The sequence below is a fragment of the Pleurodeles waltl genome, chromosome 7 (genome assembly GCF_031143425.1).
Source record: "Pleurodeles waltl isolate 20211129_DDA chromosome 7, aPleWal1.hap1.20221129, whole genome shotgun sequence".
Classification (NCBI taxonomy): domain Eukaryota; kingdom Metazoa; phylum Chordata; class Amphibia; order Caudata; family Salamandridae; genus Pleurodeles; species Pleurodeles waltl.
Genome location: NC_090446.1, coordinates 1,144,914,274 through 1,144,940,322, shown reverse-complemented (window position 1 = coordinate 1,144,940,322; position 26,049 = coordinate 1,144,914,274). Strand labels below are relative to the sequence as shown.

Below are 26,049 nucleotides of genomic sequence, written 5' to 3'. Positions count from 1 at the left end.
ATAATTTTTCACTTTTCACGGTTGTAGTTGCAGAGGCTGGAAAAAGTCCTTGACCCAATGGCAGGAGGAACAGGTCCAAAATTGGAAGGGGATACTCAGATGGGCCTGCAGTTAGCTTTCCTCAGGTAAATGAGCCTGTGCTGCACAACCATCAAAGTGTCATGAAGTGTGATTGTGGGTGCGGGTGGGGACTGAGCGCTTGTATGCTTGTGGGTCTATTGCTGGTTGTACATATATTTGAATGCCAGTCTGGGTGGCTGAGGACCACACTATAGAAGTATGTTTGTCCATTGCTACATGGGTGTTTGTATGTCCTTCCTAAATACAGATCCCAATTCCCAAGTCAGAGGCTAAGGATGGAAATGAGTAGACAAGTTCCAATCGGTTTTATCAAATACTGTACACAGTCCCACCTGCTGTCACATGCATAGCATATTAAGATGGAACTAGGCCTTTATCACTGTGGCTCAAGGTCACTGATATGACCAGAGACCAAACAAACAGGTTAACCTTTTGTGTATGAGAACTCTGTGAATGCAGTGAAATTAAGTGCCCCATATAACACCGGCTCCTGGCTGCTTTTATTGGCACTCCTCATATGTCCTGGAGAGTATCTGTTGATAAAGAAAGTGTTTAGTACCGTAGGTCTGAAGCCACCTGATGGTAATGAAGGTAGAAATATCCTGGTGATGAAATATTGAAGCTGCTCTACACTGATGTGCGATGATGCTCATTTTTCTGGTTGTTTTGCTGTTCAGTTCCACTGTACAGGACATAGAGAAGGAGCTAAAGGAATTGAGGAACAAACAGGATCAGGGCAAAGCCAAGATGGAACAGTCAGTGGCCCAGACATCGGTGCACCTCCAAGATCAGGTCAGAGAATAAGGGGAGGGGGCAATAGAGAGAGCAAGAGAAAGAAGAAAAGGAAAGAGTGTGTCTGAAAGCAACATTAAAACAAGACAAGGAATAAATAGAACTGGAGGGAAGGAAACAGTAGCACTGGTGAATGACAGCAATATAGGGAAGATGATGGGAAAGAGTCAACAGAGTAGAAGAGGAAAGAAAATAAAGTAAGACGCATGCTCAAAGAGTTAATGGGAAGGGAAGAGGTGACAGAATTATGCTCAAACATGTCGATTGTAGAGAGGCTCAAGGGGCAAACAGGTTTTAGTGTAGAAAGTGGGAAAGGAGAAGGATGGATGGAGAGAGCGAATGATTATATGAAGGTATGAGGAAGAGGTGGGCAGAGAATGGAGGAAGACAGAGATTAGAGCAGGATTGTTTCGGCCATGGAATTAAGAAACATAATTCAGACAGCCATTTGTGTAAACAATTTTTTAACTCAGTAACAAAACAGAAATACCACAATGCAGACAGAGACAGGCTTATTATAAAGGGGTAAAACCGAGGAGGATTTTGAAGCCATAGTTAAAACAACCTCAAGGTAAACAGGACAACTCAAAATCAAGTTTTTACTTCATTATGGCAGCAATGCGTACTCACTTCCGGCAGCTTCCAGGGGAGGCTCCTCCGCTATGGTGGAGGAGCGTCGTCCCCTGCCTGCAGAAGCAGCTGCAAAACCTTTACAACAAAACCATAATAAACAGCATTTATTATGGTTTTGTTGTAAAAGGGGCAGGGCCATGGGGCGTGACAGGGACCTAGGGGGAGTGCACAGTACTCCCGTCAGTGCCCATGTATGTTTGGCCGCCGTCTCAGGCTTGCCAAACACACATGCACACTTGGCTCTCTCCAACCCGGCACTGTGTTGCTGGGTTAGAGACAGCAGGCAGAGACTTCTACTCTGCCTCGGAGCACCCAGCCAGGGCGCTCCGTTAAATCCTAATGCTGCTTTCATGCTGCCAGCAGCAAAGCAGCGTTAGGATTGGCCGCAGGGCAGGCTGAGAGCCTGTGCCTGCAACTTCTGGCATCCAGAACAGTGGAACGGCGCAGCATGGCGAGAAAGGTACGTTTAAAAAAAAAGTATTATATATTTTTTTCGGCCCCGCCAAGCGTTGTGCTGCCTCTTTTTCTCTTCCGCGAGCCGCAACTGGCAGCTTTGTGATCATTTCATGAAATATGGCCAAGTCCAATGCATATTTAGGGCCTGCACTTGTTGCATGCATGTAAAGGAATTTGAGGGACTGGTACCAGAGAGGTTAGGGCATATGCAACTTAAAATGTGTTAGTCCCCACAGACAAAAGCTCCATTTCTCAGGCCGAAGCATTTTTAATTTGGGGAGTTGCACGTGAGCCATACTTCCCCAAGCCATCCTATGGCCCTAAGGATCCCGTCCCTGCGGCCCAATGACATAGTGCTACAGCTGGGCGGGACAAACCAATTACAATCTGCTCGTGCTGCACCAAGGATAGGTGTAGGGCAGGGGAACTGGTAGGGGCCACAGAGGCCATGAGCCTCCCTCCTGCCCCAACAGCTCTAAATGTCGTTGGTGCCCCTGTTGGGCCCCGAACACCCACCTAACACAGGCATGGCAGCTGGGGGGGGGCAATGGACTCCCACTCTGCAGTGCCACAACTTTAAAATACTTGTTGGGGGCCTCGGGTAGGACCGGGGCAGCATATATAATGCTTTAATGGGATCTGAGAACAACACCACTTCACAAGTAGATCACTTCCAAGTCCTTTATTCTCTTTCCAATCAGGAATGTCTCTTTAATTTTAGTCAGAACAAAGAGCAACACACAACAGCCACAGCCAACACATGTTTCGTGCAAAGCTCTTCTTCTTGACTTTTGTTTAAGGCTGTAGGGATCTAATCTCCAAAATAGCTGGATGTTATTTATTTTATTAAAATATTGCCATCCCATAGTACGGAAGAACCTTAGCACATGATATTAACCTTATTACATCTGACCTCTGTCCAGTATTCTCGCAACAGTAAGCTGATCTGATAATACGGAAAATCAAATATAGATATACACTGTGGCGCCCGAACAGTATTTCACAGTAAGAAAGTCTGTAACTAAGGATTCCTGAAATGTCTCCGAATTTTTATTGTTCATTGAACTACGTTGTAATTGGCAGTCATAGCATGTATATGTGAGGCTCAAACACTCCCCCATAAGCCCATATTCATTCAGGGCAGTTCACCTTAGTTTGAAGGTTGAATCTGGCATAAAAGCCAATTTGCCTGGGAGTGCCGCTTGGCCTGGAGCTCCCCAACTAGTGTGCAGCAGCAGTGTATGCAGCACCATGGAACACCTTGGTGATCCAGTACCAGATGTGTCAGGAAGCTGGACAGTGAATGAACCAAGGAAGCTTCATTGGTGGGTGGATCAGTGATCTTTGATGCAGTGTTCTAAGGTGGTAGACATAGTGGCAGGTCAATGATGCTGACCCGGATTTCACCAAGCATATGTGACAGAACATCTTAGAGTTGTGTCATACTGGGCCTTTGTGATGAAAGAACCCACACCACACTAAGAGGCATGTGGTGAGTTAGAGAAAGTGAGTGAGCTCTGATTAAGAGGGGTACAGCATGACCCGTTACATATAGTTCGGAATTAACCTTCACTGAGGGTGGTCCACCTACCCCTTGCACTTCCTCTTAATTCACATCAATGAAAAAGTTAATAGAAATCTTTTCTGTCTCCTTTTGCACCCCTGGGAGTAATGTGTTGTGGGAGCAGGTGCCCCAGGGCTCACAATTGAGAAGGACCTCGTCAGTGTTGATGAAGGAGGGGCACTGCAACAAGCACCAAGTAGGATGCTTAAATGAGCTGAGAGTGTTTCTTGTCCTTTCCAGGTTAACCAGAGCTTAAGACGTGTGCCTGTACTGAACTGATACTCTGTGCCCACTACCAAAGCTGGCCTCCTGGGCCCTGCTGAGCCACAAATATAAAGCTAAACAATAGCTATATCCCATCAGCTGGAATTTCATTCTCCTTCCACATGATAGTTACAGATATGGCAGGCTCGAGGCAAGGTTAGAAATAGAGTTACTGGAATCCTGAAATCTGCAGTGTGTTACCTAAAGTAGAACAGAATAGATTGTGGCTGGAGCTGAGATCTGTCTAAGGGATTTGGACTGACTTGGCTCATTCTAATCTGACCCCATTCTGTTGTGTGATTGTTCTTTAACCGGCTGACATCGTGGGTCTCTGATCTTCACTCTGATCCTGACTCTCAGCTGTAAGTATCACCTCGTTGGTGTTCGAGAATGAGTTAGAGCAAGCCACTGTGACAAGGGCTAGCCACTACAGTCGGTTTTGGTCTTTACCTCCTGTTTTTCTGGCCCACTAAATGAGGTGAGGTAATCAAGAGACAAATGGATGGAGCAACCATCATCCTGGACTGATGTCCCGCTCCCACCCGTAAATGATCTCCTGTATTTTAGACAGATACTGAATTCGTTGTCTGTAGACTGTAGAATAACCTTTACACTCTAGTGCTGTATTTCGTCTGTAAATTTCTAAATGGCCTAGGTACAGTTGACTCTCCAAGTGCACTGAAACTTGGAACCCCCTTCCCCTGGATGTTGAATGTGTGCCAGCCTTTTAGATAAGCAGTAAAATCGGTTTCATTCCTATCAGTATCAGCTTGCCACAAGTAGAAGGAAATCAATTTGTGGTGACACAAGTAGTAAAAAAAACTATGCAAAAAATAGAGGAAGACTTGAAAACAATAACCGTCTTTATTGCAACTGAGCCTCATCCAGGTACTTATGTAAATCGTGTCAATGTATTACGTTGGAATCCATTTTCTGTAGTACAGAGTACAGAATGTGTATGGGAAGAGCAATGTCAGAATCAAGTGTAGATCCAGACGTGAATAAGAATTCATGGAACTAGGGATTTGGTTTTCCAGTAGAATGGTGGTAGCAAGTGTTACAGGACCAACAAATGTGTGTACATGCTCGATTGACGGTGGAGGAATGATAACCATCCTTGCACAGACAAGGGTTCCCTATGCAGAACTAATGTCTGTGTGTGTATGCCGTGTGGATCTGGGCAGGGGTGCAAAAGTCTTGAGCGCACTGTGAGCATAGCTTACGCAACTAGATGTGAATAGTGCCAGTAGAGGGCAGAGTCTGTGGAATTGCATGGAATTCTCCCATTTCCTGCTTCCTCAAAGGGTCTTTTTACAGAGCATAAAGAATGTAGGGCCTGATTTAGTTTGTTTACTTCATCAAAATGTGACCGATATCTCGGCCTTCTTATCACAAGTGCAATTGGATGTAATGCATTGGAGTATAATGAATGGGATAGCTGTCACATTTGTGATGGAGTAGCCCACCCACCAAAATCAGACCCTTAATCACCATAGACTGTATGGCTAATTTAATGTTTGATGGAGAGGGTGCTCCATCATCACTGCAACGGAGTACCCTCTCTGACAATCAGAAGTTCCACCCTCCTGATTTACAGATGGGCAGACCTTAAGTATGTCAGTGACGGAGACAGCTCCTCCATAGCAGACACACTATACATACCAAAGGCCCAAGGGAGTGAGGTGCTTCAGAGGTTTGGTCATTAGACTACCCACCCGGTTTAGAATGTGCAGTCGAATGGCCAGATATTACTCTCCCTTATTCCTGTGAGAAACGTGGCAGTAAGGGACAGTAAAAACATTTGAATGACACCCACACCAGGGGGAAAAAACTCCCGTGGTATGGGGTCATTAGTCTTTGTTTATTCAGGAATAAAATCCTGCTTTGAGATTTTGTGTTTGAAAAAAACAAGTTAAAAGCTTGACGGATGGTACCATCATTTTAAAGTACTGTCTGTCAAACTTTGAACTCTTTGAAAAGAACCTCTGTGATGCTGTGGTTACTGGCAATGACTAGAGATGTCCACTGGGCTGACAAACATCTCTCCGAACTATAAATTAGGCCCTACAAGACTACAAATTAGGCCCTAAAAGACTTTTTTTTGCAATAAGGCAGTTCTGTGTTTGCTTGCATATTCTTTTATGAATATATCATTAGTTTCTTGGTTTGCTACCTGGTGCTCTTCGCTGGGATGTCATTCTTGTTGTTTCTGTGTAGCTGCAGTCTAGTCCCCCATTAGACAACTACTCTGGCATTGATTCTGAATTTTGGGATTGGTCCCTGATTTGTCCTCCTCCTACTTTGTCTTGTGTGTCCACACTGTGGAGACAGTGGTGGGGTTATCTTCTGGCGTATCATCTTTCACATGCACAGAAACCTTCCTTGTCTCTGAATCCTAGTGTTGCAGGACTACCAGAGATGCTCCTACATTATCCTAGCATCTAGGCAATAGGTAAAACTTTGTTTCTATTTTCCGAATATTATGAGACAGCTGACCTCCTTTTCTGAATAGTCTACTGGTGAGAATTCGATACTTACCCTAGTATCCAGTGACAGAGGCCTTGTCACCATGATCTGATCTGGGAATATGGTTTACTTCTGGAGTTCCTATAGAACTTGCTATTTAGTGCGAGAGAAAAGGAGGATCTAAAAGTGAGGGTAGTTTAGAGGGGACTAATGTAAAGAAATAAGTTACTGTATGAAAGAAAGAGTAGGCAGTCAGAGAGCGAGTGTAAGAGAGAGTAAAAGAGGGATGAAAGTACAGAAGGACATGGTTTATCAATACTGATGATGGTGAGGAAATATCAGTTATTGTGACAAAGGCTCAAAATGACGAATAACTATTTTCTTCTTTCTCTATCCAGTTAGACAAACTTAGATCCATCCTGCAGAGCATGGTATCTTCATCATCCACTCTTTTATCCATGAGTATGCAGCAGGCAGATGGGAGACCTCTGTCGGCACTGGATGCGGCTGAAACAGCGAGTGTTACCAGCAGATCCGAATCCTTGCCTTCAGGACACTCCCCAACCCCAGACATGCCAGGTGCAGTTAGAGCACCTTCTTCAAAGGTTTCATCAGTTCAGGCCCAGGGCACATGTCCAGCATGCAGCATAGATGTCAGTGAGCAAGTCAGCCAGTTAGTCAGCAAGTACGAGAAGCTACAGGATCTGGTTAACAGCTTCATGGCCAGGCAGTCCGACTTGAAGTCAGTTCGGAAGACATCACTCAGGTGCCAGGTAATTAATGCAGAGCGCAGTAAATGCTTCCCTTACTTGGGGTCAAATCAAGACAGAAAGTTGTGAGGCTAAGGGATGAACAATGGGCAGTTGGGACATGGCTACTGATGGAGTCAGTAATAGGAAGATGTACTTTGAACACTTTTCTCTGCAGCAGCTGACGGAAGTTATAAAATGACGATAGGCCTGGGCTTAGGCATAAAGGAGATCCTATTTGGGATCTGTTTATTTGTTTGTGATGTCTTAGGTGCCACATGCCATAGACAGGATGCTCTCAACTGGTTTAAAGTGTTCTTCTGCGACAGAAAACTATCTATCAGTGTCTATTAGTGGAAGAATGTCACAGTTTAGCTTGCTGATATACTCCACAAGTATAAACTTAATTCAGGGATATAAACACATAGTCAAAAGGGGTCTTCGGAGAAGGTTGTTCAAAGCTAGAGAATATTCAGGCTGTTATACCATTCCTCCTACCCTCCTTTGCTTCCTTCCAGAGAACATCCTCTGAATAATTTCTTCTGAAGCCTTGTGGAGACTAAAGCTTTGAAAGTCATCACAAAGGAAATCAACTCCACTAAGTTTCACAAAGATGCTTAACTGAACTTGGAACGTAGTATTGTCGCCAACCACTTACTAGAGGCTAAGTACTTTGAGTCTTAGCCTGAAAATCCACAAACTAGGCTGAAACCAGCACGCTAATTCTTAGCACCAAAAGATCCATGAAATCCACAGGACAGCTCCCATCATGACCCGCAAACCTAAAAGCAATAGGCACATCAACAAACACAGCTCGTATTCTCTGCTGTTACCTGACAACAGCAGGTTATTTATGACCTCCCCCAAACGCTATACTGCTTTTCAAAGCTTTCAAATTATTTACTATATTCTCAACTACCACGTAACGAATACACAAAAGCAGGTCTGATAGCTATCTCTAACCTATAATTCCATTACCCATATTATTGATAGGGCAGAGTCAAGGTATCATTGTCTGGATTTCGAACTAAAAAAGAAACTAGACTCACCAGAATCAATCCCCCAAGCTTGAGCACAGCAGCACACTAATTAAGTTACTCATATCTTAAGTGAACTTAACAAATGAGGTTGTGGTTTGATGAACGTACAAAATACAGAAACTGAAAAAGTCTTAACTGCTTTAACATGGGGGCGTGGCCAAGATGGCGACTGCGTCGGATGCTAGCTAAAGAGCTCCGCGCAGGGCCCAGCAATTTTCCTGATTACGAGGACAGACGGGATCTGCTGCCAAGGATTAATCGGCGAGCAGAGATCCCGTAGCGCACAGGAAGGCGCATCTGAATCCAGATGGAATCAGCTGCGGGTACAGCTGCATGGCGTTCAGCTGACGAAGAAGGACACAGGGTGAGGAGAAACCCCTGTGAGAGCCCACCTGCAGCGCCACACCAGAGCACATGGAAAGCAAGTGAAGCGGAAGAAAGTGCCGTCAGAGTTGTTCCTGATGCAGCGGTAATCAACCACAAGGTACAGTGCTGCTAGTGGGGACAGTGAGGCTATAAGACGATTGCGGAAGGATGGAATGACTGTGGCGAGCTGGAGGGGATTGCACAGATGATCGGTATAACATTGCTGTGTCCAGCGGGGCTGACGGAATTCTAACTGGGGTCCCTTCCAGTGTGGCGGATACTGGTGGAACTGGGCTGCGGCGAGCTGGAGTCGTGTGCATGCCCCTGGGAATAATTTGAATGTCGAAGTTGGAAATCATCGGTGTGCACACTGGCGGGGGACAACGAACTAGTGCCCGAGCGTCTGTGCTGGTCGGCACTTCCCTAGCTGGGGTTAAAGGACAGGGCTCTTTTTGTGATTGCCTCTGATTCACGCATCTGAGAGGATTTTGCAGTGGGACAACCCTACCTTGTGCCACCATGGGGAAGACACGTCCCACCAAACGAACAGGAGATGCGCTAACATCTGGAGATGTTTCCCCTCCAGGGCCACTTCTACACCTGGATGACTTTCGCCACCTTAAGTCCACACTTCACAGTCACTCTGAAAAGGTCAAGAAGATCCTGCATGCCATACAAGACACCAAAACTCCCCCCCGAGGCCAAAATTGACACAGTGTCTTTGGATGTGAATCTCCTAAGATACACATTTTTCAGCCTTTATTCATGGAATACCATAATGCGTGAGAAGAAGGTCAGGAGACTATTATGGGGGAATTCAGGGCATTTTGAACCAAACCCATCATCCTTCACACTAGAAGAAGCCATGATGGCAGTGAGCACACTATAAAGTGACCTGACTCCAGGTTTAGTGAGGATCTCGGCAGAACTCTTCAAGTCATTGGTGAACACCAATAGAAAAGTTTGGGCTCTCATGGCATGCACCAGACTTACTTAACATCATAATTTAGTAATTTGGTTGCATAAGGATAATTTTGCTAGAGTTAAGCGGGGTTCAAATCAGAAAGTGACCATGGCTTTTCCAGTAAAGCAAGGCGTCCATCGGGGATGTGTGTTGACCCCCACCACCTTTCACAATAGCGCAGTATATTGCCTTACAATTTGTGAAAATGACGACCATCTCTGAGGAGAGGTGATATTATCACCCTTCTATTTGCCGATGGCACCTTGTTAGTTTCATGCACTCTGGTGGGAATGCAGTCCTGGTAAATTGTTAGCACAATTACTGTGTTGTGCTTGGGTAATTGTTAAGCTAAAACCACATTTATGGCACTTAACCCACATAAGATTTTTTGCGGTTACCTAATCCTAAACATTGGATACAAATCTAATCTGATATTGATTTTCTTGGTTTCCTACAGTGGGAAGTGGGATAACCAGATCCATAAGAGCAACGCAGCTCTGTCCCACAGAGCACAAGCTGTAATACTCTTTCAAAAGACTGGGTGGTTGTGCAGTATCACTAGCCCTGACTGTGTACAAGGCCGAAGCCCTCGAAGCATCTGCTCACGATACTGAAATCTGGGGTTGCACTAGTATTCAAATCATGTACTCTATAGGTAGCCTTCTGTGATTTAATAATTGCTTTTTTCGTTTGGATATTGGTTGTCAAGCTGCTGATCATCGGTGTGTAAGGGGTTACACTAGCAATATGTTGTCTAATCACATATTTTTCACACCAGTGTACTATTTTACACAGCAACCCGTGTTGTATCGCGCAGCCCACTGTTGCGGATATTGCACAGCTTCTTTGTATAATCAACTTCAAGAAACGTCCTTGTGATGATCTGTAAACTACAATATTATTATTATACATTGTTCTTTCTTTGAATAATTCTGTTTCTTCCGGGTGAAAATATTTACGTGCCTTATGTTTTTTCCTATTCTAGCCATTCGTTAAAGTCTATTGCAGCAGCTGATTTTAAGATAACAACCATTTCCCAATGTATTTCGTACTCACCTTTGTCAGGGATAATTTGAAAACAGTTGGATTACTGGTTACCATACATGATTATATTGAGGAGTTGTCAGCAACTTTTAGATACTCAACACAACTTTTCACTTTCAACATACAGCTCAGCAGAAATGGTTTACATCCACGTATCCCATATATCCCAGTACTGTACCTGTTATCTAATCAATATCTACTCATTGTTGTGGTTTACAAATGAACACGGGAGTTTCTTGAAACAAGTACCCAAAGAATGCACCAGTCAGCAATGTTATGCAACAAGGTTTGCTATGTAAAAGAATGCACAGCCCGAACAGTTGGCGAACTAATGTTCGCATTCTTTTCAATACTGAGAATAGATTGTTGAAAGAAACGGCCTCCCACAGGCCACACCTAAAGTGCCCGTTTCCTTTTAGTTGGGGCAAGCATCCACTGAGCCCAGCTTATGCCTTAAGACTTTAATGTACTGGGTTCATCTATGGAGTAGTGAGGACATTGGAATTTAGAAAGTGCTCTCAGGAAGCTGATATCGATTACGGGCAGCAGGAATTTGAAATGTACGTACATTAAATGTAATTAAATGTGTACGTAATCAGTTAGTGCTACCTGAAATGGGCAATGTCTGGACTTTTTCAGAGAAAATTGATGGGTTGCTGCATTGATTGTAAAATTCTGCTTATAATAAATACATGGTGCGTGCAAGCTAGCAGACCACTCACTATCTTATACACAAAAATGCATATAGTTTTGGACATTCTCTAGAGTTTGTGAACCCTCAATGTGCCAAGAGATTGTTGGTCTTGCATTTGCGCACACTACTGTTTGCTAACCTAACAAAAACCTAGGAACCACAATCTAATCCATCTGTATACTGCCCTTTTTTGCACTCTAAGGCCCAGATTCTGAAAGGTGACACGCAGCCCAGTGCAACAGCCAAAAATGCTGTGCTGCGCTGTATGGCAAGGAGAGCAGGAGAGCAGCATATTCACATAGAAAGGGCACTCTCCTCCCCTCTCCCTATTGCCGGCGCTGATTTCAGCTGCTGTGCCCCACGCACACACCTTAGCTCTATAGAGCTAGGGTGTGTGCGTGAGTCTAGCATAGGTTTTGTACAGGCAGAGTACTATGCTTAGACAAGTGGAAATGCTTTTCCTACTTTGTAAGTGTGCTGTACAGTGAGAAAACATTTCTCCGTTTAACAATTGCTTCTCAGCGCAGGTAATTTTTGGTGCTAAACCCTTTCTTCTGTTGTTTCAGAATAGGGTTTAGCGCCAAAAACATGGGTGGTAGCATGGGTAGGCCCATGTACCACCCATGTAATGCCCCCTTGACGCAAAGTAATACAAAGCAGTGTTTTGTGCTGCTTTGCTTTACCACACAAACCAACGCAAATACCAATTTGAGTTGGTTTGTGAATCCCCCAAAAAGTTTAGCTCCGGTTTAGCGTCACAAAAGTAGCGCTATCCTGACGCTAAACTTTTTAGAAACTGGGCCCCACTCTTCGTATTTTTCTTCCCATCTTATGAGAAGCACCAGAGAAAACATTTATTGTCATGGGTGAGGAATAATGGAATAAGGCACTATGTGGTTGCCTTAAGGCTATGTAATTCTGACACTTCAGAGCTCACAGTTTTCACAATTTCTAAAAATGTGTTTGTATTTACGTTTTAGGAGCACTGTATAAGCCGCCCAATAGATTCTCTAAAGCCCAGAAAGCACTGGTTGCTTTGCGGGTCATGTTGGAAGTCATGTATTTAGGGTGGTGATTTATCACTTTATTCACATCCATGTTTTAACAGTGGTTGCCTGAGTACACACAGCAATGAAATTATATTTTTTATAATGTGGATAATTCCAGCTGCACACTTAATGAACATTGGAATTCTCTATCTAATTTTTGTCTTATGGAGTGATTCTTACTGATGTGTTTTTGTACACTGCTTTTGTGCTGCATGGTTTTGGGCGGTGTATATGTTTTATGAATTTTGAAACACGTTGAAGACCATGCTATAGAAATTATTCCCAATATAGATGATAATAATTCCCAATATAGATGATGAAATATTTCAGTGTGTATCATGAAATTCCAGCATCAAGTGCCTTTTGGCAAGAAGGAAACAACGTCATCAATAAGCTAACCAAGCTCCGTATAAATTAGCAAGCAAATGTTGCTACATTTATTTTGAAATTAAATCATTTTGTCCCCAAATAACAACATTTTCTGAAAATATATGTTTGCTATTACATAGCAGCTTTTCGTTTTGGATACAGAAGCATAATTGCCTCGGATAAAAGCATCGGAAAAAACAGAATACTTGTCCCAAAATTCCAGCTTTTCATTTTGTTTTCATACATGTTATTATCATCAAGAGTTCAGAAACGCTACAGCTCTACACAGACAAGTTCTCCTGTAAATGTCGATATATTATCACAAAATGTCACGGAAGCCGGTGTACACCGTAGATTTTCACCTTTACACCAGGGATGGCCATGGTCATGTCACAAACACCCAAAATATGCCAACAGTGGCCAGCATTATAGAATTTAAAATGCAAAGGTTGACCACCATATAACAAGGATGGCACGCTCCCACTGTGGCACTCTTGCAATGTCTCTTGTAGTCCTCCATTCCACACCTAGCCCACTTATACACACCTCTGTTCTAGGTGTGCCCCACATTTTTCAATACTTAGCCCTGTGCTTATACTTACACTGTGATTGACTGCAGAGAGCCTGCAACACATCCTAGCACTACTTGACTAACACTTAGGGGGTTATTACAACTTTGGAGGAGGTGTTAATCCGTCCCAAATGTGACGGATATACCACCAGCCGTATTACGAGTTCCATAGGATATAATGGACTCGTAATACGGCTGGTGGTATATCCGTCACTTTACCGTCACTTTTGGGACGGATTAACACCTCCTCCAAAGTTGTAATAACCCCCATAGTGATTGACTGTTGACCAGGTGCTGAAGTGTCAATCCCATTGGCTAGCTGGGTTTTGGGGTGTTGGTGTACATCCGCTCCCTTCCCATAAAGCAGAAACTCTGAATGTGTGATGATCTGCTCATTTTCTATGTGGGTATCGTCCCAGATGTTCTAAAAATCGACCTCTAACCTTTCTCTCCTCCACTATATGGTTTTTGGCTCAAAGCAAAGCACATCACAACATCCAATTACCGTTCGAGAGACTACCTTATAATTAACATCCTAATACATCTACCGATGTCTTGTACATTGAAAGAAATCTTTTACAATCCTCAGTCTTACCCATACTAACTCTAACCAAAACCCTCTAACTCTATACCTGACTGCCTCACTTTCACTTACCTTAATTGTAACCCTCACTGTAACGGTACACATTAGCATAACCCTTTTGCTAGCCAAAAATGATCCCTAGCCTTAACCGAAACCCATCATCGTAACTGTTCAACTTATCATAAACATAACCTATATATATGCGTACACATAAATATAACTACAGTGAAAATTACCCATTGACCTCAGTGGTAAGAATGCACTTCTAGTGACCTACCTGAATTACTGTTTTTAATGACCTTCTTTTGTGATATTTTCTGCAATGGTATTTTCTGTGTTAGATGTGTTGCCCCATTCCACCTCGTCTCTTGTGACATCAATGCCCAATTTTTGTTTTTTGCTTTTTGTTACGACAGGGTTCACATCAGCACTCATTATCCACACGTTTGTAGTATTGCTGCCACTCCCATTGGATACAGTGATACTAGGGTGGGTCTTGAGAACTCCATTAGTCAGAACCATACCCAGAAGATTCTGAGCCCTTCCCTGTTGTATAGATATAGTGGGCAAGGAGAATTAGGCAGTCTTCTGGTTTACAGAAATATAATTTTGAGTCTAGGTGGTTTATTGAGTACCAAGAAGAACATGGTGGGTCTGAGCTCTTTCCTGGGCTACAGAATGACCAGCAGAGGTCTGAAGGGATCCTTGGCTGGGTGTAAATAAGTGCCTTTGTTTACAATGAGGTCAGGATTTTTTTGAGTAGTTCCCTGGGAAAGAATCACTAGCGGGGATGAGACAAATGAGACAAAGGCAGATCTAAGCAGATCCCTGAATAGGAATGATATCCAGTGGGTTTCAAAAAGTCACACTGGGCAGTTTGGAGGTGTTTATTGGGTTACAATTGGGTGTTCTTCAGACTAGGCTTGGCCTGAAAGGTTCCAGAATGCAAATCTCTTCTGATGGTACTGATGATTCTTTTCCTTTGCTTCAGGAAGCAGAGCTACTCAATCGTATCCAGAGCACCATCCACCAGCTGCAAGAAGAGTGTGAGAAGCTCAACGCTACAACAGGAAATCTGATTGAGGATCATCAGCAGAAACAGAGGCACATCGATGTATGTGTTGGGGAAGCAGGAACACAGGGAGGAGGAAGTGTTGGCATTAGAGGAGGGTGATGATAAGCAGCAGAAACTGGTATATTAGTGTGAGTGTTTGCATGTGTGAACGTTCAAGTGTGCTGGCTTATGCTCTGGCATAAATTGAGGACCACTGGTCGAAACAGAGGCAGGTCAATGCATGTAGAGACAGAGGACCTGTTCTGTAGTTCTTTTCAGGTTCAGATTATCTTGTTTTGGGGCCAACCAAAGTGTGTGTACCTTCTTAAATCTATTTTAACACTTGGAGTAATCTGCCACTCTAGCCCCACTTTTTTGTGAAATTTCTCAAATATTAAGAAATTGATGGTCTCTTTGTGCTTCCTTCTATCTCTGTTTATCAGATTATTTACCAGTCATTGGAGAAGTTGGAAGAAAAGAAAGCAGATAAAGATCATCTTGAGATGGATTTAGATGTGGTATGTGGCATAATGGTGGTGACGTGGTGGTGGTGACATTGTACATAAATTTGTCCCAAATAAAGGTGCAGATCAGACACTCATATTTTTACATAAACAATAGTCAAAAGCAGACAGACCCAAAGACATACACCTTTCTTTCACACATCTGTACACACACTCACATACTGATGCATGTACCCAACACATGCATTTATACAGATTCCTAAAAATCAGCTGGAGCCTCGCTCATATGCCTGTTTAAAGACAGTGACCCAGTGTTGCATATGGGAACCATCTATTCTTTTCTGTGTGCCTGCATCAGTAGCAAGTCATTAAATGTAGATTGAGACCTGTTGATATATTAGTTAGTTTTAATATCAATGGCTACTAAATTGATATTCAAATTGAACAGTGTATTGACACTAACTGGTGACAAACATCATCCGTGACAGCAAAGTGCAGATGGTGCAATGGTCAGTCTTGGAGAGGGTGAAAAAATAACAGTTCCTCACCACAACACAGTAACCAATTTATGGAGCTGCTCAGTGGTATATTAAACACGGACTCGACAGACACAGCTCTAAGACAAACGTGCTCCTAAAGCAAGACCTTAATCCAAAGACCAAATCAGTGGAAAGTCCTGCAGGTCAGCTGGCCTGGCCAGAATATGTACTATGGTGTGGTTTCTAAAGTTGACTACAAAATCCCATTTTCCCCCACTTTTGCATGATGAATCCTTTAAATTATTATATTTTGGGCACTGCTGTTCTGCTGGTCGGTTGGAAAAGTGTACTTGCTATTACTTAAACAAATACATTGCTAGTGTCAACATTCAGCATTTATGGAGATACCCCGGGTCATCAACCAATGTTCCACAAAACCCCATGCCTTAGCACAAGTATTTTAAGCCACTGGCAGGATGTCACCCGTTAACATTTTAAATCAAATAACCTTTCTGGAAACCACAACAGGTAAGATCAGATTATAATATTAATTATTTTTGTTTGTTTTGGGAATAATAAACCGTTTTATCTGTGGATTATGAAAAACACACCACTTATGTTTTGTCCTCGATATCACAGACAGTTCCCATGGATATATGAACATAGAGGGTTGAAGTGCCCAGCCTAGGATTATTGTGAGTCCAGCTGCTCATTCAAGCTGAAGACACTTGAAGGGAGAAATATTGGGCACTATACACTTTGTCTTATGACAGTGATTCTTTGAAGCTTCAAATAAACCATAAAGGAGGAAGTAGCAGTCTGCGATTAAGATGCACTTTTTGAGCCCAGCTATGAAAAGGGCAATCATTCTTTGTTCTCCAGTATTGGGTATTTCATAGATTCACATGCTTGAATCATCCCCGTCGTCGAGGTGGGAGCCTCACAGTAACTTCAGATATATAAAGCAGTAAGTGTAAAACACTGGGCCCTAATGGCCCAAACAGGCACTGTTATAGCCTATCCGTGTTCTTTTGTAAAAATGAACCAAACTTGAGCTACAACCAATCAAGCGTCAGCACCCTCTAGAACACTCCCAACAGAGGCTTTTTCCCTCAGATTTTCTACCACACGTTGTGTGAAGGGAGTCTCCCTGAGCTCTGCTCAGTTTCTTCTTCTGACAGGAATATTTTCTCTCAGAGAACCCAGCTTTCCAGTGGGACAAGATGCCCCAGCAAACTAAAAAAGGGCTTTTCAGAGATTGTGGCAGTTGTGGGAGGAAAAGACTTCATATTGATGATCCCCACAAGAAAAGCATCGACTGCCTACATCCAGGCCATAAGGTGAGGGATTGTAAAATTTGTTGCACCTTCAGTCATAAAACCCTGAAAGACCGAGAGGGTAGACTTTTGTTGTGGCTCCAAAAGCAGAAGGCCATGGAGTACCCTTCTTCTGATGAGAGTGAAGCCTCATCGCACACTTCTCACTCCCTAAAAAGGCCTAGAGGTGAGGAAAATCTTTCCTACAGAACCTCCAAGAAAAGTTTCTAAAAAATCAAAAGACCTTTCTTTGAAGAAACAAAAAGGCCAAGAGAGTGCTGCCTCAGTATCAGGAACCTGTCTAGAACCCTTGAAAAAGGTTCACTCAGAGCCTACCATATCTTTGGGAAAAAAGGCACCCCCAAAAAGTGCCTCTCTGTCTCGAACACTGGGGAAAGAGCCGGGAAGGTTCTACTCGTCCTCTGACAGGAAGGGTCCATCGACAACATCACTGTAGACGACCACGTTGACAACTATGACGTTGACATTCACCACAGCAGTGTCCCCTATGATTGTTACATCGTCGCCACTTTCGTTGACGACGATCCTCACAGCAAAGATATACAAGAGGACATCGTCAATGAGAGACAAGTCGGAAGCCCCGCTGTCACATCCGTCGACGGCGACAGACCCGACGACGAGACACGCGTCAAGAGCGACGAGAGAATTGTCGACGACAAGGGAAGTGCCGTCGACGAGAGAACCGCCGACGAGGGAAGAACCATCAACGAAGAAAAGTCAGTCGACGAGGGAAAAACTGTAGACGAAGAAACCATCGACGGGTGAACTGTCGACGAGGGAAACATCAACAGCAGCTTCATCGATGGCAGTCTCGTCGGCGCAACCGTCGACGACGGATACAGCAGGGGAGCACCGTCTTCAGGTGATCTCACGATCCATGCTTCAGAGTCGACAAGGTTTCTTCCTCTCTCTTTCATAACGGTGGGAGAGAAGGTCAATGCATACCTCTCCAAGCAAAGTGTTGCCGTATCCTCCTCAGCACCTATTGGATGATGACAATGACTTATATTCTCAGGATGATGGAATGTTTGGAGCAGCCAGCAGTCCGTCGCAGCTTAATGTCAAATGCCAGGACCTGGATGACGATGGTGATGGACAATATCAAGATAGTTTTTCATCAGCCAGGGTCCAACCGGATCCGTCATACTCCATGTTTGAGACAGAAGCTTCTATTCCTATGTCAAGATGTTTAGTCACAGATCTCCAAGGTATGTTAGAGGCCTACTACAGAAGGTTTCTGCCATCACTACCGGTGACTACGACCATGCAGTATAACCTACAAATCGGTCTGCACACCCACACCCTAGCCATCCAGGGACACCGCACAGAAACATCCCATTTGTTCAACTGCTGAAAGATGACCCTCAGTCCACAGACGAAGAGAGGGAAGAGGGTCAGATACCAGAAACCACTTCTAGTGAGTGGGATGAATACCTAATTCCTACACCGTCACCACCAGCAGCAGGGCCAGTGGATTCACCCCCGGAGGACATAGGGGGATTCCATAATTTGATGGAAAGAGCGGTTAAAAGATTTGAACTACCCATTCTTTCACGGGAAACTGATTGTTTCCTGTATGACTTTAAAGAGCAATAGAAAAAGTCAGTTAGGGCTATACCTGTAGTGGATTTTCTATGGCAGGAAGGATTGGAGGCGATGAAAAACCCAGCTACAATACCTTCCCAGATACCGCGGTTGGAGAAAAAATATAAAGCCCCCGGAAGATACTCAAGCCTGTTTAATAACGCAACCAAAGCCGGATTCTGTGATATCTCAAGCGGCGCAACGTCGCTCGAAAAATCCTTCAACGCCGATAACATTCCCACCAGATAGAGAGGGACGGCAACTGGACAACATCAGCCAAAGGTTCCCCTCGGTGGCAGCAATAACAGTAAAGGCTGCTAACTCGTTGGCCATTCTGGGCAGATATGATCGCCAAATGTGGGCAGACATGTCCTCTTACGTTGACCTCTTGCCCAAGGATGCCAAACTGGAGGCAAAGAAAGTGTTGCAGGAAGGAGAGCTGATCGCAGGCGAAGTCATCAATTGTGCGATGAATTTCTCACTAACAGGTTTCAGGCAACTGGCAGGGGCAGCGGTCTTGCGTAGACAGGGCTGGCTGAAATCTACTTCTTTTCGACCGGAGGTTCAGAGTAGAATACTTGACATGGCGTATGATGGGGAAAGCCTCTTTGGGAAGCACATGGATGACATGTTACAGTCAATAAAGGCTGATACAGATACGGCAAAATCCCTTGGTATGTTACAGTACAAAAAACAGCCATTTCAAGAGGCGAGAGGCAGACAAAGTTACTCTTTTCGTGGTGGTTTCCAGCAGTATAGACCACAGTACCAGTCAACTCAGGCAGGTTTCCGACAGCAGTACCCACAACATCAGCAGCAGTTTTGATTACCATCTACAGGTGCCTGTAGACACCCCGCAAAAGGGAGATCCATTGCCCGCGGCAGAGATACGGGTAGAAAGCAATGACCGGGCATTCATACCAGCTACCATCCCCACCCATGTGTCAAAGATCGGGGGTCACATAATTTATCACATCCTTCAGTGGTCGAGGATAACATCAGACAAGTGGGTACTAGATATAGTAGCCAAGGGGCATACTCTGGAATTCATACAGCACCTCCAAATACCCCTCCGTCAGGACCGCCACCTCCACGGTTAAAACACTTCCTCAAGGAAGTATATGTGATGTTGCACAAGGGTGCAATAGAGCTTGTTCCAACTCTTCACAGGAACCGGGGATTATATTCCCGCTTTTTTCTAGTAAAAAAGCCTTCACAGGATTGGCGTCCCATCCTAGACTTGAGATCCTTAAGCAAGTTCCTGAAAAAACAATTGTTTCGTATGGTAATGATTCAGGACATTCTATGCCTCTTGAACACAGGAGATCACATGACATCTCTAGACCTCCAGGATGCGTACTTCCACATCCCAATACATCGAAACCATCGGACATTTCTCAGGTTCAGGGTAGCTGGTATGCATCTGCAGTTTCGTGTCCTCCCATTCGGATTAATGTCGGCCCCCAGAATTTTTACCAAGGTGTTAGCGCCAGTAGCATCTCACATACGCTAGTTGGGCATACAAGTTTTTCCATACCTGGATGACTGGCTCATCCTCGTCCAGATTGAGGCATCCTCAAGAGCTCAAGTAGTAGACCATACAGCTGCTTGCCTCCGGTTGTTCAAGGCTTTAGGTCTTACCATCAATTATCGCAAGTCACACGTCCATCCCACGCAAAAGCTGAATTTCTTAGGGGCAATTCTGTATACTATCCAAAGTAAGGCATTCCCATCTCAAGAGAAAAAACTAAAGCTATCCAACATGGCTCAAACGCTATCGACAAAAATGTTTGTTTCAGTTCGGACTTAGAAATCATCAATGGGAATGATCTCGTCAGGTATTCCACTGATCCCAAATTGCTGGCTACGCATGCGGCCTGTACAGGAGCAACTGGACGCTCAGTGGCTCAAAGTGCAGGGCTCCTTCAACGGTCAAATTTTCATCAAACCAGAGATGCGAACTGCATCTCAACTGCAAAGCAGACCAACTTATCCGAGGGTCTTACTTTTCTTCAACAGGTGCCGCAAAATATAATAATAAAAGATGCGTCGCTAGAGGGTTGGGGTGCCCACCTTCAAGATCTGCGAATAAGTGGCAACTGGACTCAAAAGGACAAACAGCTTCACATAAACCAGCTGGAGCTCAAAGCAATAGATCTGGCAATGAAGGCTTTCTTACCAAGAATTTGAGACTCAAAAATTCTCATCAGAACAGACAATACCACAAGTATGTTTTACCCAAACAAACAGGGCGGCACAAAGTCCTTGCAGCTTTCACGACAAGCTCAGAACATTTGGAAATGGGCCACAACAAAATAAGTTAAACTGGTGCTTTCTACACAAGAAAGTCTGTTATGATGCCATAGATATTGCTCAGCGATGCTTTTGTCCTTAGTTCAACTAGTAAAAAAAAAGTAATTTGGCAAGGCAAAACACTTGCCAGGGCAAACCAACACCCTAGCGGATACTTTGAGCAGGACAGTCATCACGTATCACGAGTGGGAACTCGACCAACAAGTTCTCGACCAACACTTCCGGAAGTGGGGCAGGCCGAATCTCGATCTTTTTGCCACGTACGAGAACAGGAAATGCCCATATTACGCAAGCTGGCATCCCTAGAAAGGGTCGTGGGGAAATGCGTTTTTGATGAGATGGTCAGGGGTCTATACCTACACTTTCCCCCCCCGATTCTGCTCATCCCCAGAGTGATCAACAAGATGAAGACAGAAGGATGTTGACTCCTGCTAGTAACACCCAGGTGGCCCAGGCAAGTTTGGTTCACAGAACTCCTTATGTATTCGGAACAACCACATGTTCTACTCAGACAGACACCAGCCCTGCTGACCATGCACAAGGGCCAGGTCAGGCATCCGGATCCGTCATCTCTGCACTTATCGGCCTGGCTCCTGAATTCAATAAATATTCCACCTTGAACATCTCATCAGAATGTAGAGCAATATTAGCATAGGCCAGAGCGGACACCACCAATAAGACCTATAAACTTAAATCGAATCGTTTCTGTTTGTGGTGTGCTGCGGAAGGAGTACATCCTATCTTGTCGCTCCCCGAACAATTACTTCCTTATTTGTTGCACTTGGCAAAATCTGGGCTTTCGTACTCCTCCATTTGAGTACATGTGGCGGCAATTTCAAGATACCACCGCCATCACTATATTCTACTAGGATTATGAAACAATTTCTCAGGAGTCTTTTTAGAGTTTTTCCACCGGTGCATAAACCTCCACCGTTATGGTCCTTAAACATAGTGTTGGGACAACTCATGAAACCTCCTTTTGAACCAATCCACAGGTCAGAGTTAAAATTTATCTCCTGGAAGACATCACTTTTACTGGCTCTCACTTCAGCAAAAAGGGTGAGTGACATACAGGCCTTCACCATCAAAGAGCCTTTTCTTCAGTTCACCCCTAATGGGGTTATACTTCGAACAAATCCTAAATATATTCCAAAAGTACCTTCAAGCTACCATTTGAATGAGCCAGTGATTTTAAAAACCTTTTTTCCTATCCCACAAATGGTAGCGGAGAAAGCACTGCATTCGCTGGACGTTAAGAGGTGTTTGAAATTCTATCTTCAAAGAACACAGAGCATTCGGAAATCAGACTAGCTATTTGTAGCTTTTTGGAGATGGAAGAAAGGGCTCTGCGATATCTAAGCAGACCATTGCCAGATGGATCAGTCTAGCAATACAATTTTGTCATGCCAAGGCAGGAAAATCACTCCACAGTAAGGTTAAAGCCCACTCTACCAGGGCGGTAGCCACATCAGTGGCGCTCTTCGTGGGAGTACCCTTGCAACACATTTGCAGGGCAGCGACATGGTTCAGCAGGCATACATTCACAAAGCACTACTATCTCGATGAGACCAACAAAACAGACAGAGCTGTTGGGCAAGCAGTGCCGAAGCATCTATTCCGTTAAGATGAGCCTCTCTGGTCATCCCACCTTCCACTTGAAAAAGTCATCTTCACTTGCCTAATCTGGTCATTGTTATTATTATTATAATAAGTATTATTATTATGGTTATTATTTTTATTAACCTCTTAGCTGCTGGGCCGTTTCCCCCCTACCCCCCAGTGCTGAGCCCTTTTTTGGCTATTTGGGGTAGTTCGCGCTTAGGCCTTCATAACTTTTTGTCCACGTAAGCTATCCATGCCAAATTTGCGTCCTTTTTTTTCAACATCCCAGGGATTCTAAAGATACCCAGAGTTTGTGGTTTGCCCTGGAGGAGACCAGGAAATTAGCCAAAATAGAGTAAAAATGTTTTTTTTTTAAAAAAAATTGAAAAAGGGCTGCCGAAGAAGGCTTGTGGTTTTTCCCCTGAAAATGGCATCAACAAAGGGTTTGCAGTGCTAAAATCACCAGCTTCCCAGCTTTCAGGAAAAGGCAGACTTGAATCAGAAAACTACATTTTTCAACACAATTTTGGCATTTTTCTGAGACATACCCCATTTTTACTATTTTTTGTGCTTTCAGCCTCCTTCCAGTTAGTGACAGAAATGGGTGTGAATCCAATGCTGGATCCCGGAAAGCTAACTATTTTTGAAAAATAAACAAAATTCTGAATTCAGCAAAGGTTCATTTGTGTAGATCCTACAAGGTTTTCCTACAGAAAATAACAGCTGAAATAAAAAAATATTGAAATTGAGCTGAAAACAACAGCCATTTTTCTGTATGTTTTACTCTGTAACTTTTTCCTGCGATGTCACATTTTTAAAAGCAATATACCGTTATGTCTGCTGGACTCTTCTGGTTGCGGGGATATATAGGGCTTGTAGGTTCATCAAGAACCCTAGGTACCCAGAGGCAATAAATGAGCTGCACCCTGCATTTGGTTTTCATTCTATACTAGGTATACAGCAATCGATTTGCTGAAATATGAAGAGTGAAAAATAGGTATCAAGAAAACCTTTGTATTACCAAAATGGGCTCAAGATAAGGTGTTGAGGAGCAGTGGTTATTTGCACATCTCTGAATTCCGGGGTGCCCGTACTAGCATGTGAATTGCAGGGCATTTCTCAAATAGACGTCTTTTTTACACACTCTCTTATATTTTGAAGAAAAAAATGTAGAACAAGAAAAGGGCAATAACACTTGTTTTGCTATTCTATGTTCCCACAAGTCTCCCGATAAAAATGGTACCTCACTTGTGTGGGTAGGCCTAGCGCCTGCGACAGGAAATGCCCCAAAACACAACGTGGACACATCCCATTTTTTGACAGAAAACAGAGGTGTTTTTTGCAAAGTGCCTACCTGCAGATTAAGGCTTCTAGCTCAGCCGGCACCTGGGGAAACCTACCAAACCTGTGCATTTTTGAAAACTAGAGACCTAGGGGAATCCAATATGGGGTGACTTGTGGGGCTCTGACCAGGTTCTGTTACCCAGAATCCTTTGCAAACCTCAAAATATGGCTAAAAAAACAAGTTTTCCTCACATTTCGGTGACAGAAAGTTCTGGAATCTGAGAGGAGCCACAAATGTCCTTCCACCCAGCGTTCCCCCAAGTCTCCCGATAAAAATGATACCTCACTTGTGTGGGTAGGCTTAGCGCCCACAACAGGAAATGCCCCAAAACACAACGTGGACACATCCCATTTTTTGACAGAAAACAGAGGTGTTTTTTGCAAAGTGCCTACCTGTAGATTTTGGCCTCCAGCTCAGCCGGCACCTAGAGAAACCTACCAAACCTGTGCATTTTTGAAAACTAGAGACCTAGGGTAATCCAAGATGGGGTGACTTGTGGGGCTCTGACCAGGTTCTGTTACCCAGAATCTTTTGCAAACCTCAAAATGTGGCTTAAAAAACACATTTTCCTCACATTTCGGTGACAGAAAGTTCTGGAATCTGAGAGGAGCCACAAATGTCCTTCCACCCAGAGTTCCCCCAAGTCTCCCGATAAAAATGATACCTCACTTGTGTGGGTAGGCCTAGCGCCCGCGACAGGAAATGCCCCAAAACACAACGTGGACACATCCCATTTTTTGACAGAAAACAGAGGTGTTTTTTGCAAAGTGCCTACCTGTAGATTTTGGCCTCTAGCTCAGCCGGCACCTAGGGAAACCTACCAAAGCCTGTGCATTTTTGAAAACTAGAGACCTAGGTGAATCCAAGATGGGGTGACTTGTGGGGCTCTGACCAGGTTCTGTTACCCAGAATACTTTGCAAACCTCAAAATTTGGCTAAAAAAACACGTTTTCCTCACATTTGGGAGACAGAAAGTTCTGGAATCTGAGAGGAGCCACAAATTTCCTTCCACCCAGCGTTCCCCCAAGTCTCCCGATAAAAATGATACCTCACTTGTGTGGGTAGGCCTAGCGCCCGCGACAGGAAATGCCCCAAAACACAACGTGGACACATCCCATTTTTTGACAGAAAACAGAGGTGCTTTTTGCAAAGTGCCTACCTGTAGATTTTGGCCTCTAGCTCAGCCGGCACCTAGGGAAACCTACCAAACCTGTGCATTTTTGAAAACTAGAGACCTAGGGGAATCCAAGATGGGGTGACTTGTGGGGCTCTGACCAGGTTCTGTTACCCAGAATCCTTTGCAAACCTCAAAATGTGGCTAACAAAACACGTTTTTCTCACATTTCGGTGACAGAAAGTTCTGGAATCTGAGAGGAGCCACAAATTTCTTTCCACCCAGCGTTACCCCAAGTCTCCTGATAAAAATGATACCTCACTTGTGTGGGTAGGCCTAGCGCCCGCGCCCGGAAATGCCCCAAAACACAACGTGGACACATCCCATTTTTTTGACAGAAAACAGAGGTGTTTTTTGCAAAGTGCCTACCTGTAGATTTTGGCCTCCAGCTCAGCCGGCACCTAGAGAAACCTACCAAACCTGTGCATTTTTGAAAACTAGAGACCTAGGGTAATCCAAGATGGGGTGACTTGTGGGGCTCTGACCAGGTTCTGTTACCCAGAATACTTTGCAAACCTCAAAATTTGGCTAAAAAAACACATTTTCCTCACATTTCGGTGACAGAAAGTTCTGGAATCTGAGAGGAGCCACAAACTTCCTTCCACCCAGCGTTCCCCCAAGTCTCCCGATAAAAATGATACCTCACTTGTGTGGGTAGGCCTAGCGCCCGCGACAGGAAATGCCCCAAAACACAACGTGGACACATCCCATTTTTTGACAGAAAACAGAGGTGTTTTTTGCAAAGTGCCTACCTGTAGATTTTGGCCTCTAGCTCAGCCGGCACCTAGGGAAACCTACCAAACCTGTGCATTTTTGAAAACTAGAGACCTAGGGGAATCCAAGATGGGGTGACTTGTGGGGCTCTGACCAGGTTCTGTTACCCAGAATCCTTTGCAAACCTCAAAATGTGGCTAACAAAACACGTTTTTCTCACATTTCGGTGACAGAAAGTTCTGGAATCTGAGAGGAGCCACAAATTTCTTTCCACCCAGCGTTACCCCAAGTCTCCTGA

The 26,049-nt window shown here is 44.1% G+C and overlaps 1 protein-coding gene across 1 annotated transcript in view; it reads left to right on the top strand.

Annotated features, from left to right (window-relative positions):
* Positions 1–26,049, top strand: part of QRICH2 (glutamine rich 2) — a 479,286-nt gene that overhangs the window by 219,461 nt on the left and 233,776 nt on the right. Inside the window, exons 8-13 of the mRNA XM_069201754.1 lie at positions 28–125; positions 759–873; positions 6,655–7,029; positions 8,353–8,529; positions 14,677–14,799; positions 15,183–15,257. Coding sequence (XP_069057855.1) covers positions 28–125; positions 759–873; positions 6,655–7,029; positions 8,353–8,529; positions 14,677–14,799; positions 15,183–15,257 — 963 coding nt within the window. The remainder of the gene's footprint in view (positions 1–27; positions 126–758; positions 874–6,654; positions 7,030–8,352; positions 8,530–14,676; positions 14,800–15,182; positions 15,258–26,049) is intronic.